General features: G+C 46.6%; 2 protein-coding genes across 7 annotated transcripts in view; both read right to left on the bottom strand.

Annotated features, from left to right (window-relative positions):
* Positions 1–17,556, bottom strand: part of ASCC2 (activating signal cointegrator 1 complex subunit 2) — a 402,689-nt gene that overhangs the window by 22,098 nt on the left and 363,035 nt on the right. For 4 of the 6 annotated variants that reach the window (XM_050806794.1, XM_050806795.1, XM_050806796.1 and 1 more), the window contains 6 exons: positions 16,534–16,692; positions 16,000–16,170; positions 13,262–13,391; positions 6,728–6,795; positions 5,393–5,503; positions 4,141–4,253 (listed from right to left, as the gene is read on the bottom strand). In XM_050806794.1, coding sequence (XP_050662751.1) covers positions 4,141–4,253; positions 5,393–5,503; positions 6,728–6,795; positions 13,262–13,391; positions 16,000–16,170; positions 16,534–16,692 — 752 coding nt within the window. The remainder of the gene's footprint in view (positions 1–4,140; positions 4,254–5,392; positions 5,504–6,727; positions 6,796–13,261; positions 13,392–15,999; positions 16,171–16,533; positions 16,693–17,556) is intronic. The other 2 variants (XM_050806797.1, XM_050806798.1) reach the window with 1 other exon arrangement.
* The window catches only part of ZMAT5 (zinc finger matrin-type 5), a 357,894-nt gene that overhangs the window by 87,246 nt on the left and 253,092 nt on the right, over positions 1–17,556 (bottom strand). The gene's annotated exons all lie outside the window — the stretch shown is intronic.

The raw sequence follows: 17,556 nt of genomic DNA, 5'->3' as shown, positions 1-17,556 counted from the left end.
CTATAACTTTTAAATTAACTAATTAATTTTTTTTTTTTTTGAGATGAAGTCTAGTTATATTGCGCAGGCTGGTTTTGACCTCCTGGGTTCAAGCGATCCTCCTGCCTCAGCCTCCCAAGAAGCTGAGATTACAGGTACCTGGCTTAAAACTTTTATAAAATTAAGGCTGTGCATGGTGGCTTCTGCCTGTAATCCCAGCACTTTGGGAGGCTGAGGTGGGCATATCACTTGAGGTCAGGAGTTTGAGACCAGCCTGGCCAACATGGGAAACCCTGTCTCCACTAAAAATATGAACAATAGCTAGGCATGGGGGCGGGCACCTGTAATTCCAGCTACTTGGGAGGCTGAGGAGGGAGAATCACTTGAATCTGGGAGGTGGAGGTTGCAGTGAGCCAAAATCATGACACTGCACCCTAGCCTGGAAGACAGAATGAGACTCTGTCTCAAAAAATTAAAAAAAATGTAAATTAAAAATAATTTCTATGAAATTATTTTCAAACAAATATAATTATACTAATAAAAAAAAAAAAAAGAAAAACACCTGCTAGCAGTTCCCTACCTCTTATGACAGCAAACCATAATTATTTTCTCTGGTACATCCATATCTGTCACAGTACAGCCAATCTTGCTTCTCACCTTGGTGATTTCACACCACCCTTTCCCAACTCAAATTCAAACTCTCCATCCCAGTCGCACGGCCCCTCAACATTCTTCCAGAGATCAGCACTCCCACAGCCCTCTGGCTTCCTCTCAGGCTAATGCTGGCCACTGCTCTCCTCTTCTTTCTCCTTATTCTCCTCCTCCTCCACGCAGCATTCCAGGCTCACCTCCTCCCTGTGCACTTCCTGATCATGCTCACTCATGGGAATTCTTCCTTTCCAGAACTAGATGCACTGCATGTGGAATATATTGCCCTGTTGCTCTGGCAAGTGAAACTGCAGCTGCCTCTTTTCTGTGGTATAATTCTTCCCCCAAACATCTTAAGCTTCCCAAAGCCGGAACTGCAGCTTAAGTGTCTAGGTTGGTGCTGAATTTGGAGCAAGTCCTCTGTAAACATGTGCCTGTCAATTGGCTGGTTTCTGGCAACGTCTATCCTACTACAATGCTATACACAACAAAGGGTAACTAGGCCAAAAGAGGCGGGTCCCACTAGGCCCACAGCATAGCCCAGAAAATGACAGAGAGGGCAGTTTGGCCTAAACAGGTTTAGCTGTTGCCAGGATATGTTGCTGGTGGGAGAGTAAATTGGAACAACCCCTATGGAGGGCGATTTGGCAAGATCTATGGAAATTAAAAATGCACATTCCATCTGTCTCTGCTAGTCTACTTCTAGGAATTATTCCTCAGATATACTTGCAGAGGTACCAAAGGATGTGTGTGCAAAGTTATTCTTGGTTTTTTTTTTAATGAGACAGAGTCTCGCTCTGTCGCCTAGGCTGGAGGGCAGTGGTGCAATCCCTGCTCACTGCAACCTCTGCCTCTTGGGTTCAAGCAATTCTCCCACCTCAGCCTCCCGAATAGCTGGAATTACAAGCGTGTGCCACCACATCCAGCTAATTTTTGTATTTTTAGTAGAGGTGGGGTTTCACCATGCTGGCCAGGCTGGTCTTGAACTCCTGACCCCAAGTGGTCTGCCTGCCTTAGCCTCCCAGAGTGCTGGAATTACGGCCATGAGCCACTGCGCCTGGCTTCTGTAGTATTTTTTTGTATAGCAAGCAACTGAAGAAAACCTAAAGGACCATCAATGGGATCTGGTATTCCATACAGTGGAATTCTACCCAGCCATACCAAAGACATCAGAGAAAGAGTGCTTAATGCACGGATACGGCACCACTGTTTAGTAAAAAAGTAAAATGCAAACAGTAAATACTCATAATATGCAAGCCTTAAATTTTCCAAAAGGAGGGAGACATATAATGTGCATAGTTGCTCATATGTGCATAATATACTTGCATATCTCTGGAAAATTTCACCAAAAAAACCTAATGGCGATGGCTGTATGTGAATAATAGAATTGGGAAAGTGGAAAGGGAGACTTCTCAGTGTGTATTTTATACTTTTTGAGTTTTGAACCATGTGAATATATTATTTATTCTTAACAGGGCAGAAAGAGGCATACTCAGCTATACTTGAGTAGATGGGAGAGGAAGGAGGAAAAAGGTTATTTTGAGAGGGATTATCAACAAAGCCGACTGGGCAACTGTAACCACTTTCAGAGAGTTCTGGAGAACTGAGGTGGCTGCATTTGCTCAGGAGGGCGTTCCTGGCCTCCAGCACGGTTGGAACAGGCTGGGTCAGCCCCAGGGTGTTTGTGGGTCAAAGGCAGTGTTGCCTTTAGTCAAAAGTGTTTCCCTTTCTTCCTCCTCACCCTGAGATGGGCATAGCTTCTCTCCTGCCTCTGCTGTCCCTTGCAGTAAAGTCGGCTCTTCCAAAACTTACCCCTTCCCCATCTCCAAAGAGCCTTTCAAAAGCAATCTGTGCCACATTTGGGGAAACACTTTAACAAAATGGGAAAATGCCTACGATAAGCGAAAATACGCAAGGTACAAAATTCTAAGAATAATACGATTTCTTATGGTGCTTTTAATTTCCTACTTTTCTGGATTTGCCAAATGTCCTACAAGCACATGCTGCTTTTATCATGAGAAAAGATACCTTTTTTAAAAAGTGGACAGCTACATACCCCTCTCTGCTGGGGAAAATGCTGGGCAGCACGTTATCCTAACATTCTCTGGGAGGCTCAGTAACCCTAATGTCTGATTTTTATAAGCTGAGGCGACCAGGGAGGGGTCACAGCACCAGCTGCCATCTCTGGCACATGTAAGGACTAAATAAATGTTTTGTTAAATGGGTGAGTAAATGACAGAATGGACAGGCAGCTGAATGGACGGAGTTGGGCAGCTCCCAGAGGCTGCTACAAACGGTGGGGAGAGATGTCTTGCTAGAGTGACAGTCAGAGGCCACGGGGAAGAGGCCTGTGCCCACAACTGCGAGGCAACACGCAGGTTGCCAGCCCTTTCACCCTGGCCTGGAATGCCCATGCCCACCCCTTACTGCACTAGCAACAGATGCTCTTGGCGCTAAGAGGGCAAAGTGGGTCTGCCTCCCTCGCTCATATTCTCTTTCCCATCTGCCTCCATCCCACCAGGATCTTTCTAAAGGCTCCTTTGGATAAAAGCCTCCAGGGGCTCCCCACTGCCTACAGCATAAAGGCCCTGCCAGCACATCCCAGGCTCCTCACAATCTGACTTCTACTGACTTACCCAAAGTGGGCTCTTGTTACTGGCTTGTTTTCCTGCTGTCCTGTGTGTCTCCCCACTCTGCCTCATGTCACACTTCACTCCCCAGCTCTCTCTCTGGGCCTCTGCATGCTTCACTTCACCTGCCTAAGATGCCCTTCCTGCTATGGGATCTTTTCTTTGTCTGGAAGATATCTGTTCCTTCAAGACATCCTTCAAGGGTGATCTCCTAGCCCCACGTTGGAGCACTCTGTTGTTTCCTTGTGTGTGTTCCCCTCGGGCTACTCTATTGAACTGAAACTATTCTTAGTTGTGTGTTTTTTTTTTTCTTTTTTTAGATGGAGTCTTGCTCTGTCGTGCAGGGTGGAGTATAGTGGCGCAATCTCAGCTCACTGCAACCTCCGCTGCGCGGGTTCAACTGATTCTCCTGTCTCGGCCTCCTGAGTAGCTGGGACTACAGGTGCATGCTGCCATGCCCAGCTAATTTTTGTATTTTTAGTAGAGACGGGGTTTCACCATATTGGTCAGGCTGGTCTTGAACTGCTGACCTCAGGTGATCCACCCACCTCGGCCTCCCAAAGTACTGGGATTACGCATGAGCCACCGTGCCCGGCTCATTGTGTGTGTGTGTGTGTCTGTGTGTGTGTGTGTGTGTGTGTGTGTGTGTGTATATTTTTTTTTCCCCTACCCTATCCTGGTCTTGGCCAAAAAATGGGAGTGCTTCTAAAACGCAGGCTCCACACAAGCAGGAGGCTTATCTGTTGTTTTCACTGCTGCATCCCCAGGCTGGAAGACTGGCACATTCTAAGCACCCAGTAAATATTTGTTAAATAAGTAAATATTTGTTAAATTAGTACATAAGCCAGTACCTCTATTTCAACAGCCAGAACTACTGCCATACCTGTAACAAAAGTCATGCTTCTGGAAGGTCTGGCAAGCCAAAGGGAAGATATCCAGAAAGGCCCAAAGTGTGGTGCAGGTATCACAAAGGTAGAGAACAATGTCCTTTAACTCCTGTTGCCAAAAGAATACACTGCATTATTCTCCTCTGCCCGCACATACAGATCTGCAGAGTGTCTGAGACAACTTTAACACGGTCAGGGTCCCAAACAGGCAGGATGCTAACATGGGAGGAAGGGAACACTGGAGGTTTCGGGCAAAGCCTGGCTGGCTGGTCCATCTTCAGGAGCATGATCTGGGTGAGTCACCTAACTTCTCTAAGCCTCAGGTCTTTCTATGGTAGCTCCAATGGCCTTACACACAATCATCGCTAGGGTTACTTCCAGTTCTGAGATAATATGATTCCCTCTTCTAAGTTAAAGGAAAACCAACTCTTGAATCTGAAGACATCATGCAAAGAAGGAACATCCGAGGCAGGACAAGACTATCAAGTCCATAGGTTTTTCACATCTTGAAGAGGGTATACAAAACACTTTCTTCTAAGTTTTCTACACACTTTCCTGGTTCTTATGACAACTCTGAAAAGTAGGCTGGGAAGCTGTTGAGGATCTCTATTTTACAGATAAGGAAACCGAGGTTCTGAGGGGTAAAATGATTTGTTCCCACAGCACCTGCCACGTGCCCTTCTGAAATGTGATCACAATCTCCAGGAGGATAGCTCATAGCTGCCTTGTTCCTGTTCTATCTCCAGGGCTTAGGGCAGCACCCGACATGTCGAGGCTTCCTGATTGTTTGCCTTCTGTCACCCTTGTCAACTCTAAATTCCATGAGCGCAGGGGCCAGTCTGCTTTTGTTTGCTGCCTTACCTCCAGACATAGCACAGGGTCTGGCACATGCTGCAGACTCCTCAATATAAGTCCACTGAATGAATGGCTCAATGAATAATGCACAAATGAACATGTCAAACTGAAACAAATGAGGACTCTGAATTCTTATTCCCCGGTTCTTTCCACTACTCTGTAAATGAGGCTCCCAGAGAGAAATCCAAACCAACTGAAAATGCTCTAAACCTGTGTGATAGGACATAACAGTTGCTCACTGCACTGGGGAAAGGGGCCCTGGCGGGGAAGGGGCCCTGGTCTGGGAAGAGACCACTGGGTCCTCTACTGGGGCAATCTTCCCAGCCTCTGGGTAGCCAGGCCCTGGTTGGAGGGACCCAGCAGGAAAGAGACTGGGCTGAAGGGCAACCTTACCAGGAGAGGCATGTCGCTGGGGGTCAATCGGCCCCTCTCCTCGAGCTTCTGGGGTGTGGTACTGGCCCCGTCCCCTTGCAAACCACAGTGCTGGAGGATATTGCTGAAGACCTGTGAAAGACAAGAACGGGCTCTCTCACATCATACTGAACCAGGGCTAGGACCCCTGGCCGGAGCCAGGGTCAGGTGATCTGAAAACTGCCTTGGAGTTTCTAGAATATTTATCCATGTTTTCAGGATATAAGCTGAGACAATTACCTTCTCCAATAGTAAGGTCAGAGTAAAAACTATGTAAGATGGGAATGATGGGAGCATCCTTCTTACAGGAGGGCGGAGAGGATTAAAAAGACAACCTGGGGCCAGGTGTGGTGGCTCACTCCTGTAATCCCCAAACTTTGAGAGGCCAAGGATGGAGGATCGTTTGAGGCCAGAAGTTCAAGACCAGCCTGGGCAACATAAGTGAGACCCCTCATCTCTACAAAAATTTTTTAAAATTAGCTGGGCAAGATGGTATGTACTTGTAATCCCAGCTACTTGGGAGGCTGAGGTGGGAGGATCAATTGAGGCCAAGAGTTCAAGGCTGCAGTGAGCTATGATTATGCCACTGCACTCTAGCCTCAGTGACAGAGCAAGATCCTGTCTTCCCTCCCAGAATCCTGTAGATATTATCTGACCGTATAGGCCAAGCAAGTATGATAATGAACATTTAAGATATACCTTTCGCAATGTATAACAAATCTTTAGAGCCCCTGTAGATAGCTATTTATGGAAACTACATTGAAATAAGACAAATCAACAGTGAGAGGAAAACAGAGTCCATCGTAGGGACTGAACTGACTGTGCCATTTTTAAGGAGGCTAGCATGTAAGGATTCCAAAACTTACTGTGAATAGTGGATATCTCTTAGTGGTGGGATTATGAGGGAATGGTAATGTTCCTCTTTCATTTTTTATTTTCCAAATTTTCTACAATGAACATTATTTCATGAAATAATTTTATAAAACTTTAAAGCTACTTTTTGAGAAACACTGGTCTCTTAAAGGGATATCCTTAGAGGCATATGGCTGTTGGCAAGCAATACAAAATGCAAGCCAAACTCCGTCTGTAGGAGCGCCAGACAGCCAGCCCTCAGGCTTAAGTCTTGTTCAAAAGGGAAAAGGGCGAATTTAAAGAGGTGTAGTCAGGGGTAAGACAAAGAGACTGTCTGGGGAGACGGGGGAGTCAGGGAATAAACTTTTCCTCAGCTCTTCCAGGACGTCAGGAAACACCACTGAGTTGGGGAGGTGGCCTATACCCCAAGCTTAACCTCCCTTGGGCAGGGCCAAGAGCCGGTACCTGAAGGATGGTAGGCAGGGTTTCATCCAGGTCATTGTAGTAACTTGGCTGCTGTGTAAAGATGTTTCCTAAAAAGAGAAGAGAAAGGTCAGAATTGAGAAAAGGTGGGGGCTTGGTGGAGTGAAGAGGACACATTACATATGGTTGCCAGCATATCTGTGACCTTTCTCCCTTTTCCTAATCCCATCTGCAGCTAGGACCTCGGATGAGTTCTGGCCCCAGGCCTTGCTGGCGCTGAGCTTTGGCCCAGCCTAGAAGCTTCCCCAGGATTGGGGAGGGACCTTGCTCAGTATGATTTAACCTTTTAAGTACCTCTGCCTAGTGAATTACATAAAAGACCTGCCCTGGTCAAACCAGCTCACCCTGATGTCCCCAAGGAGTGATCACACTTGGGCACCCTGCCTCCTATGACAGCTATGGCTCTGGAAGTTGGAGTTAGTCATCCAGGAAAATTAGCAGATAGGATCTCTTTGCTCAAGAAACATGGATGCAATAATCCAGGACTCTCCAATAATGTGAGGAGATTGCAGGGAGATATTTCTCTGGAAATTTCATACCTTCCACTTGTAGATATGCCAACCATACTAATCCTACTCCAAGGTGAGAGGCCTGAGAAGGACCTGGAGACAGATTTACCACACACTTGCAGTTGTTCCTATAAGATGAAGCTTGTCTCCAAGTGTTTACTATTCTCCAAGTGCTGCCGCTGTAAGTGCGTAGGTTTGAGCATATGGTAACTGGAACAGAAACCAAGTGTTCTGGCTGCCCAAATGGTGAGAGAGGGAGGGAGGGAGGGAGGGAGGGAAGATCACAGCTAGCTTGGGGACGTGACAATGTGAAATGCCAACGCCCTTAAGAGGCCAGGGTACTCGGCCCCCTATAATCCCACTATCTAAGGCTGGCTGATGGTCAGGATGTTCTGAATTCTAGGTGTTCTCTGCCTTTGGGCAGGTCTGTCCTTGGTTTCCTTATTGATGACCCTGCAGCCCTTGCTGGACTCTGGAGGATTTGAAAAATGAATGAGTTTAAAAACCAGATGGGGCTGGGTGAGTAAGCAAGTCACTAGGTGGCTGGACTTTCTGTAAGCACTTTCCTGGATGCCACGCCACTGTATTTCTTGATTCCAGAAAGCTGAGTTTTACCAGCCCAGACTTGCTCAGCACCTCCCATCTCCAGATGGGTGCTGATCCCATAACCTGTGAAGGTGTGCTCAGACCATCCGCACCCACCTCCTACTCCTGACAGGCAAGGAACGACAGAGCTCTCTCCCCACCAAACTCTGTTCTTCCTATAAAACCCTCAAGGTGAAGTCCAAACTCCTGACGATGGCACAAAAGACCCTGTGAGATCTGGCCTCTGCTGGTATCCTAGGCTACCCTTTCTCCCTTCCCTACACCGCACTCCTCCCTCACACCATTCTCAACCTCAGAAAACCAGCCCTGTCCCTGCCTTCTGTTTGGAGTGCCTTCCTAGAGCTAACTCCACCATAAAGCAGGTGTCACCTACTCCACGCAGTGCCTCCTGACCCAGGCATTAGGAGAGGTTTCCTCTCACAATCCCCAGGGCCATACCATGTTCTCTAAAGCATCCCAACCACCTTGCACTGGGGAGGCACCCTCTCATGATCCTTCCAGTGCTGCAGTCTGAGTAAAGCGAGGTTTTACATTTGATCTATTAGTATAGATCAAATTTCATATTCTATTCTTGGGGTCTTCTAAGTCCCTTTCCTCACCTTCATCTGATTCTAATGACAGTGACGATCTTAACTTTTGATCTCCTAAAGAAATAATAAAAATGTAAGGAACAGCAATGGGATCCTTTGAAATGTCCCTTCTCAGATGAAAGCAGTTCAAAAACCCAGGGTGAATGGAGATACTGCCAAGTAGATCACTGCAGTCCACTATTGGGCCAAGGTCCAAGTCATTCCTGGTTTGCAAAGCAGTGCTGAGAGTCTAACTGAAAGGGCTTGCTTTCAAAATTACACTTGTTGATGCATAATACCAGCCTTGAAGGTTAAAAAAAACATGGGGGAATAGGGATAGGTACTCAGGAGGTCAAGGTGGGAGGATCGCTTGGGGAAAAAAAAAGGCAACGTAAGGAACTGGGCTTCTACTCACAGGACACTCAACCAGTCCCCTTTCTCCCACCTTCTTTCACTTGTCAATCCTCTTACAAGTGATCACTTTGCCGAGTTTCTGCAGTATAGAAATTGGAGGCTGCCCCTTCTTGTACCTTCTGCTCAAAGGTTAAAAAGAGAGCTGTTGTGTACGTGTGTGTGAGAGGACAGACAGAAACTGCAGGCACCTTCTCTGCATCACTTCCTGTCTACACACACACACACACACACACACACACACACACACACACACACACACACACACAGAGTGAAGGGGCTCCTGAGGCCTGGTCCTGACTTCTTTTGTGCTGACTCCCCTCAAAGAGCCAAAGAAGGGGCTCTTCTTAATAAGCCAGTTTAGGATTCTCAATCTCAAGGTCTGAGAACTCTTAAAAAAACACCTCAGAATCTATGAAGGAGGACATTTTTCTGTATAGAAGTTTTCATCTGATTCTCAAAGGAGTCAGTGATCCAGATGATTCGGAGCCCAGGCAGTAAGTGAGTGGGCGTTCTCACTCTTCCATCACCACGCAGTCCCCTCTGGATACCTGCAGCATCTTACACCCAATAGGTCCCATGCTGAACCTCCCCTCTACCCACAGCTCCCTCTCCCACCTCCCAGAGGGCCTTTTTTTCTGCAACCAACACCAGTTCTAGATGACCTCACCAAGCCCTGCTTAAATCAGGTTCCTGGATTTCCTTTTCCTCCCCAGCAGCCCAGCCAGGCTCTCACCTTCAAACCCACACAGATGCGCCCACCTCCTACAAAGCCTCCTGTCTCCACCCTTCCCACCTGCATGCTGCCAGATGAATCTTGTTACCTGCTCCAAGTTCCTGTAGGCTCCACGGTCTCATCACAGCAAGAGCTCATGCTTACCAATGGTTGTGACATGCCAGTCATGGTGCTGAGCATTCTACTCATGCTATTTCAACAACTCAATTTGTTTTTACCTTTTTTTTTTTTTTTTTTGAGGCGGAGTTTCGCTCTTGTTGCCCAGGCTGGAGTGCAATGGCACAATCTCGGCTCACCGCAATCTCCGCCTCCCAGGTTCAAGCGATTCTTCTGCCTCAGCCTCCTGAGTAGCTGGGATTACAGGCGCCTGCCACCATGCCTGGCTAATTTTTTGTATTTTTAGTAGAGATGGAGTTTCGCCGTATTGGCCTGGCTGGTCTCAAAGTCCTGACCTCAGGTGATCCGCCTGCCTCGGCCTCCCAAAGTGCTGAGATTACAGGCATGAGCCACCACACCCAGCCTCAACAACCCAATTTAATCCTCGCACCCATCCTATGGGTAGGTATATTATTAGTCTTTCCATTCTGCAGATGAAAAAACTGGGGCTTAGAGTAGTTAATTGAGTTGGTTAAGGGGACACAGCCAGGAATAGAGCTGTGGTGTGAATTAGGCAGTTCAATTTCAGAGCCTGTCTTCTTAGCCACCAAGCAATACCACTCCCCAAGTGCTAAAGCCTGGCATGAAGCCCTTCCCAATCCAGCTCCAAGGCTCCAACTTCCCCTCCCCTGTCTCCTGCTGCTGCCCTCCTGGAATGCTCCACTCTCTAAGCAAACTGGCCTAAGAATTGTTTCTCTAACTAACTGTGCCTTCTGGTGCTCACTCGCTCCATCCTCTCAGTATGTGGTAAAATTACTAGGAGTCTTTCTTAGTCAGGGTCTAAGAGACAGGATCTCACTTTGTCACCCAGGCTGGAGGGCCGAATCAGCCTCCAGAGTAACTGAGACTACAAGGGCATGCCACCACGCCTGACTAATTTTTAATTTTTTGTAGAGACAGGGTGTCGCTGTTTCCCAGGCTGGGAAAAAAAAAAAGATTAACTGATGATCAGGAAATAATTAGATATGAATGAGAAACCAGAGATTATTCCAATGAAAACGTTGGATGCAAAATTTCTTTTTTTCTTTTTTTTTTTGAGATGGAGTCTCGCACTGTCTCCCAGGCTGGAGTGCAATGGCACCATCTTGGCTCACTGCAACCTCTGTCTCCTGGGTTAACGTGATTCTCCTGCCTCAGTCTCCCAAGTAGCTGGGATTACAGGTGCATACCACCACACCCGGCTACTTTTTTGTATTTTTAGTAGAGACGGGGTTTCACTATGTTGGCCAGATTGGTCACAAACTCCTGACCTCGTGATTTGCCTGCCTCGGCTCCCAAAGTGCTGGGATTACAGGCGTGAGCCACCACGCCTGGCTGCAAAATTTCATATACATTATGATCGAGTATGGTTTAAGAAAAATACAGAGAAAAGACTAGAAGGAAAAAACAACCAAATGGTTGTTTCTTGTAGAAATCTGGTAACTGCTTTCCTGCTTCACTATGCTTTATATCCTTTCAAAATTTCTTTTTTTTTTTTTTTGAGACTGAGTCTGGCTCTGTCGCCCAGGCTGGAGTGCAGTGGCCGGATCTCAGCTCACTGCAAGCTCCGCCTCCCGGGTTTACGCCATTCTCCTGCCTCAGCCTCCCGAGTAGCTGGGACCACAGGCGCCCGCCACTTCGCCCGGCTAGTTTTTTTGTATTTTTTAGTAGAGATGGGGTTTCACCGTGTTAGCCAGGATGGTCTCGATCTCCTGACCTCGTGATCCGCCCGTCTCGGCCTCCCAAAGTGCTGGGATTACAGGCTTGAGCCACCGCGCCCGGCCCAAAATTTCTTAAATTAACATGTATTACCTTTACCATTAAGGAAAAGAAAAGGCTGGGTGCAGTGGCTCACGCCTGTAATCCCAACACTTTGGGAGGCTGAGATGGGAGGATCACCTGAGGTCAGGAGTTTGAGACCAGCCGGACCAACATGGAGAAACCCCATCTCTACTAAAAATACCTGTAATCCCAGCTACTTGGGAGGCTGAAGCAAGAGAATCTCTTGAACCTGGGAGGCGGAGGTTGCAGTGAGCCGAGATTGCGCCTTTGCACTCCAGCCTGGGCAACAAGAGCGAAACTCCATCTCAATAAATAAAAAAAAGAAGAAAAAAAAAAAAAGGAAGGAAAGAATAAAGGAAAGCGACCATTACAAGGGGTAACTCAGTTTTGTAACTAGATATTTAGAAGACTATGTCCTACAGGCTCCAGGTGAGGAGAGCTGACAAGGGCATCCAGGGTGAACACCTCTCTGTGCCTGGCCCAACTCCATGAGTTACAATTCAAAGAGGATATCACTGGGGCGCACCCTCTGTAACATCCCACAACGCTTGTGTTTCTTTTTTTTTCTTATTTGTGTGTGTGTGTGTGTGTGTGTGTATAAAGAGGAACCTCTAAAATAACTGCTTGTTTTTTATCAAACCTTCTAGCCCTCTGCCTGCTAATGGGATCCAACTGCTAATGTCCGTTCCTTTTGCAACCCAGAAGAGCCGTCTCTGAACTCTGTCCCTATCTGCTCTCAGCAGCAATGCAAATCATGACGTTTTTGATGCCGTGCCATCATCCCTCAAGCAGGAAGTTGCAGAGCAAGAGCTTGAGAGTCAGGTCTATGTGGACACACGTCCCAACTGGGCCACTTATTAGTCATATCCTCTCAGGCAAGTCCCCTACATTTGAACCTCAGTTTCCTTATCTGTAAGTGGGGATGATGACAGCACTCATCTCACAGGGCTGCTGTGAGGATCCAATTGACATGACATATGTGGAGTACTTGGCAGAATGCCGGGTCCCCGGAACACGCTCCAATAAAGGTTAGCTTAGTTATCACTGCTGTTCTTACATTCATCGCCAAAGGAAACTTCCCCATTCCGATGTTTGACGCATGGCCAATTGCGTAATACTAATACACTCCCAAGCCAGAATGCTGGCTTACACTGTAATCTCAGCTGTTCAGGAAGCTAAGGCAGGAGGATCACTTGGGGCCATGAGTTCGAGACCAGTTGAACGACATAGTGAGACCCCATCTACCGAAAATTCGTTTAATTTGCTAGGCATGGTGGCATGCACCTGTAGTCCCAGGTACCTGGGAGGCTGAGTTGGGGGGATAGCTTGAATCCAGGAATGTGAAGCTACAGTGAGATATGATTGTACCACCGCACTCTTGCCTGAGTGACAGAGCAAGGCTTTGTCTCTCTTTTTTTTTTTTTTTTTTTTTTTTTTTGAGATAGAGGCTTGCTCCATCTCAAACACTGCAACTTCTGCCTCCCAGGTTCAAGTGATTCTCCTGAGAAACAAAACAAAACAAAACAAAACAAACTTCCAGATCCTTGAGGAACTGTCTGGTACACAGTTTTGTTTCCACCTCCCTAGGTAGTGTCACTACCTAGTCATTTTGAGATGACACTCATATATCTGTTAAGCAATTTCCCAAGACTCCCTGCCCTTACCGCCCTGAGTCCCAGGGCACTGTCAAAGCGCTGGCCTTTGTAACCTTTAGTTTGGCATGTGGGGGCCATGTCGGTGCATCCTCCCAGTCCCGCATCCTACACACCTATCATCTTCTGGAGCAGTGGTGAGTTGCCTTTTCCAAAGAGCACACAGAGGTCCAGGATCTTTGGAATGTCAAAAAGGAAGTTATTGTAGAGGATTTCTCCAAACGCAGAAGGGGAAATGAAGTGATCCTAAGGAAAAATGCAGAGAGAAAGGATAGAGATTTTCTGAACACTCCTGCATTACAAATAGCAAACTCACGAGAAACAATCTTCGGGTCCATCAAATGGGGACTGGCTAATGATGCCTTATGCATAGACCTGGAGCAATGGCCATTCTCCCCACTTTTTTTTTTTTTTAATGTTCATCTATCTGTGTCTTTGTGTCTCTAGACTAAACATCCCCATGACTTTTAGAACTGGCTGTATTATCATGTCTTTTATTTTATTTTATTTTTTGAGACAGGGTCTGGCTCTGTTGCCCAGGCTGATGTGCAGTGGTGCAATCTCTGTTCATTGCAAACTCCACCTCTTCAGCTCAAGCCATCCTCCCACTTTAGTCTCTCGAGTAGCCGGGACTACAGGTACGTGCCACAACGCCTGGCTAATTTTTGTATTTTTTGTAGAGATAGGGTTTCCCTATATTGCTCAAGCTGGTCTTGAACTCCTGATCTCAAGCAATGAGCTTGCCTCGGCCTCCCAAAGTGCTGGGATTACAGGTGTGACCCACAGTGCCCAGCCCCCACTTAAAAATTTTTTTAAATTTAATTTTATTATTATTATTTTTTTAGACAGAGTCTTGCTCTGTTGCCCAGGCTGGAGTGCAGTGGCATGATCTCGGCTCACTGCAAGCTCCGCCTCCCGGGTTCACGCCATTCTCCTGCCTCAGCCTCCCAAGTAGCTGGGATTACAGAAGCTTGCCACCACACCCAGCTAATTTTTGTATTTTTAGTAGAGACAGGGTTTCGCCATGTTGGGCAGGCTGGTCTCGAACTCCTGACCTCAAATGATCCACCTGCCTCGGCCTCCCAAAGTACTGGGATTATAGACGTGAGCCACCATACCAGGCCCATTCTCCCTTTAAATGTAAAAAGAAACAAAACACGCTGTAAAACAGTCAGTTGGGAATTCATCCTGAAATATCTGCAGATAAATTAGTATGATATCTGGGATTGCTTTAAAATACTTCAGGAAAAAAAAGAGAACTAAGGGGAAGAGATAAAACGAGATTGGCAGAATTGTTGATAATTGTTGAAGGGTACATGGGATTTACTGTACTTTGTACATGAAAATTTTGTATTTGTGGCCAGGTATGATGGCTCACGCCGGTAATCCCAGCACTTTGGGAGGCTGAGGCGGGCGAATGAGGTCAGGAGTTCGAGATCAGCCTGGCCAACATGGTGAAACCCCATTTCTACTAAAAATACAAAAATTAGATGGGCATGGTGGCAGATCCCTGTAATCCCAGCAACTTGGGAGGCTGAGGTAGGAGAATGCTTGAATCCAGGAGGTGGAGGCTGCAGTGAGTAGAGATCATGCCATTGCACTCCAGCCTGGGCAACAGGGGTGAAACTCCATCTCAAAAAAAAAAAAAAAAGAAAGAAAAAAAATTTATATGTATGTATATTTGGAAATTTCTATTCTAGGCCAGGTGTGGTGGCTAGTGCCTATAATCCCAGCTACTTGGGAGACTGAGGAGGGAGGACTGCTTGAAGCCAGGAATTCAAAACCAACCGGGGCAACATAGCAAGATCCCCGCTGTCAAAAAAAAATTTTTTAATTAGCCGGGTGTGGTGGTGCCTGTAGTTCCAGGTACTTTGAAGCCTGAGGCAGGAGGATTCTCGAGCTCAGGAGTTTGAGGCTGCAGGAAGCTATGATTGCGCCACTGCACTCCAGCTTGGGTGACAGAGATTCTGTCTCTAAAAATAAAGAAAAAGGAAAAGAATATGTCCATATTATAAAACTTTTTAAAAAGCAAGATCCTATTTTTTAAATACACACACTCACACATTCAAAGGGAATAAATTCTCTGGAAAAATAAGCATGTAACAGGGTTGGGTGTAGTGGCTCATGCCTGTAATTTCAGCACTTTGGGAGCCTCAGGTGGGAATATAACTTGAGTTCAGGAGTTCAAGACTAGCCTGAGAAACATGGAGAGACCTCATCTCTACTAAAAATCAAATAAATTAGCCAGGCATGATGGTGCATGCCTGTATCTCAGCTATTTGGGGGGCTGAGGTGGGAGAATCACTTGAGCCTGGGAGATCGAAGCTGCAATGAGCTATAATTGTGCCACTGCACTCCATCCTGGGCAACAGAGTGACACCCTGTCTCAAAAAAAGAAAAGAAAGATGCACCTAACAGTGGTTATTTTGCAGGACTGAGATTTTGTCGGTGACATTCATATTTCTGCAATGTTTGGGTTGTTTAGAGACAGCAGTATTATTTTTAAAGTCAGGAAAAAAAAACAGTAAAGATTTTTAAAAAGAGTATACAAGTTCCTTTAAGAAGTCAGAATCAATGTTCTTCTCTCTGACGCACAAGTCAAGGCAGTCACGCGTCAGCTGGCAAAGGGCCCTCGGCTCTCTTTGATGGAAACACTGGGTGTAACACAGACCAACCCAGTGAATTAGAGGATAAGGGAGGTGGCACAGATTTCTTCCCCAACAGAGGGAATAAAGATGGAGGGGAGACAAAGAGGAAACTCAATGCCTCCAGAGCCTTCCTTCCCAGGGGTGGAGAGCCTGGCACAGAGGTGTCGAGTGTCAGGTGACGACCTGTCATGGGATCAGTGGCTTACTTTGGATTCCTTGTGAGTGGACATGCGGAGGAAGGTGAGAAAAACACTTCGATGGAGGCGCTTCTGCATGTCAACAACCTCAGGGGCTGAGGCCACCCCCTCGTCAAACTTGCGGGGGACATAGCGCAGGTAGGAGTCCAGGCACTTCTGTAGAGTCTCATCAAAGATCACCTAAGCCAGGAGACAGAAGAGAGCGAGGATTTATCCCTGAGGCCCCAGGGACTTGTGGGTGGACTGTGCAGGGGCTCAATGCCCATCAGCCCTGCCCTATTCCAAACACTCCGACCCCAAGGGACCAAGGAGGTATGAATGAGCCGAGGACTAAACACAAGATTCTAAAATTGACACTTTGAAAGGTGTGTAAACATTAAGATTGTGATACAAGACAGAGCAATCCAAACCATAATTTGCTGTTAAGGATCCAGTGTAAGAAGTAGACAAAAAGCACCTCCTAAGGGAAGAAAAACAACAACAGCAACCAACCAACGGCATGTCATGTGCTTTGTCTTAGCGTTAATTTTGATAGAATGTTACCTGGCACCAGAATTTATCGTGAGGCAAGGCCAGGAGCCAGTCGAGGTCATTGGCTACGAAGGTGGCGCGTTCCAGGTACTCCTCCACTAGGGCGGGAATGTTGTCTTTAGGGGGCGGTTTGTATAACACAAAATACCGGTCTGCCTTCTGCTCGGGGTGCTACGGATCCAAAAACCACGTGTTAACGTGGCAGAGGTTAGTCAGCGAGGGCCCATTTGCCAACCCACAGCAATGACAACACTTGGCTGTTCCAACCGGTGACCCTCCAAGGAGCTTTTAAGCATAAAGAACCAAGTGTATCTAACAAAGAGGGCATGGTTGCATCCAGCGAACACTAGGCGGTAATTAAAATCCATGTTTTCGGAGTGGATTTAATGACACAGGGAAAGGTTAAGGGAAGAGAAAGCAGGATACAAAACTCTCTATTTAATATAATCGGTTTTCGTTTTTCTTTTTTAGTAAAAGGCGAAAGATTTATTTGTTCTGAAGAAAAACCAGAGCGTAGTTTTCGGTTTTTAAAAAGTATAAATATATTCACACACTGGTATCGATTTTTAAAAAAGAAGTTGGGGAGATGATGCCCCAAAGCTAATAATGGTTATCTCTGATGGGGGTGGGGGGTGGGGAATTGTGGCGTGAATAGACTTTCCCATTAAAAAAAAAAGAACATATATTCACATATTAATTTTTTTTTTTTTTTTTTTTTTTTTTTTAGACAGGTCTCACTCCCGTTGCCCAGGCTGAAGTGTAGTGGCATAATCTGGGCTCACTGCAGCCTCTGCCTCCTGGGCTCAGGTGATGCCCCACCTCAGCCTCCCGAGTAGCTGGGACTATAGGTGCACACCACCATGCCTGGCTAATTTTTTTTATTTTTAGTAGAGATGGGGCTTTGCCATGTTGCCCAGGATAGTCCCAAAATCCTGAGCTCAAGCCATCCACCTGCCTTGGCCTCCCAAAGTGCTAGAATTACAGGTGTGAGCCACCTCTCCCGGCCACATATATTACTTTTTAAATTAATTTTTA

Source organism: Macaca thibetana, chromosome 10 (genome assembly GCF_024542745.1).
Source record: "Macaca thibetana thibetana isolate TM-01 chromosome 10, ASM2454274v1, whole genome shotgun sequence".
Taxonomy (NCBI): Eukaryota; Metazoa; Chordata; class Mammalia; order Primates; family Cercopithecidae; genus Macaca; species Macaca thibetana.
This window is presented reverse-complemented; position numbering and strand designations above follow the sequence as displayed.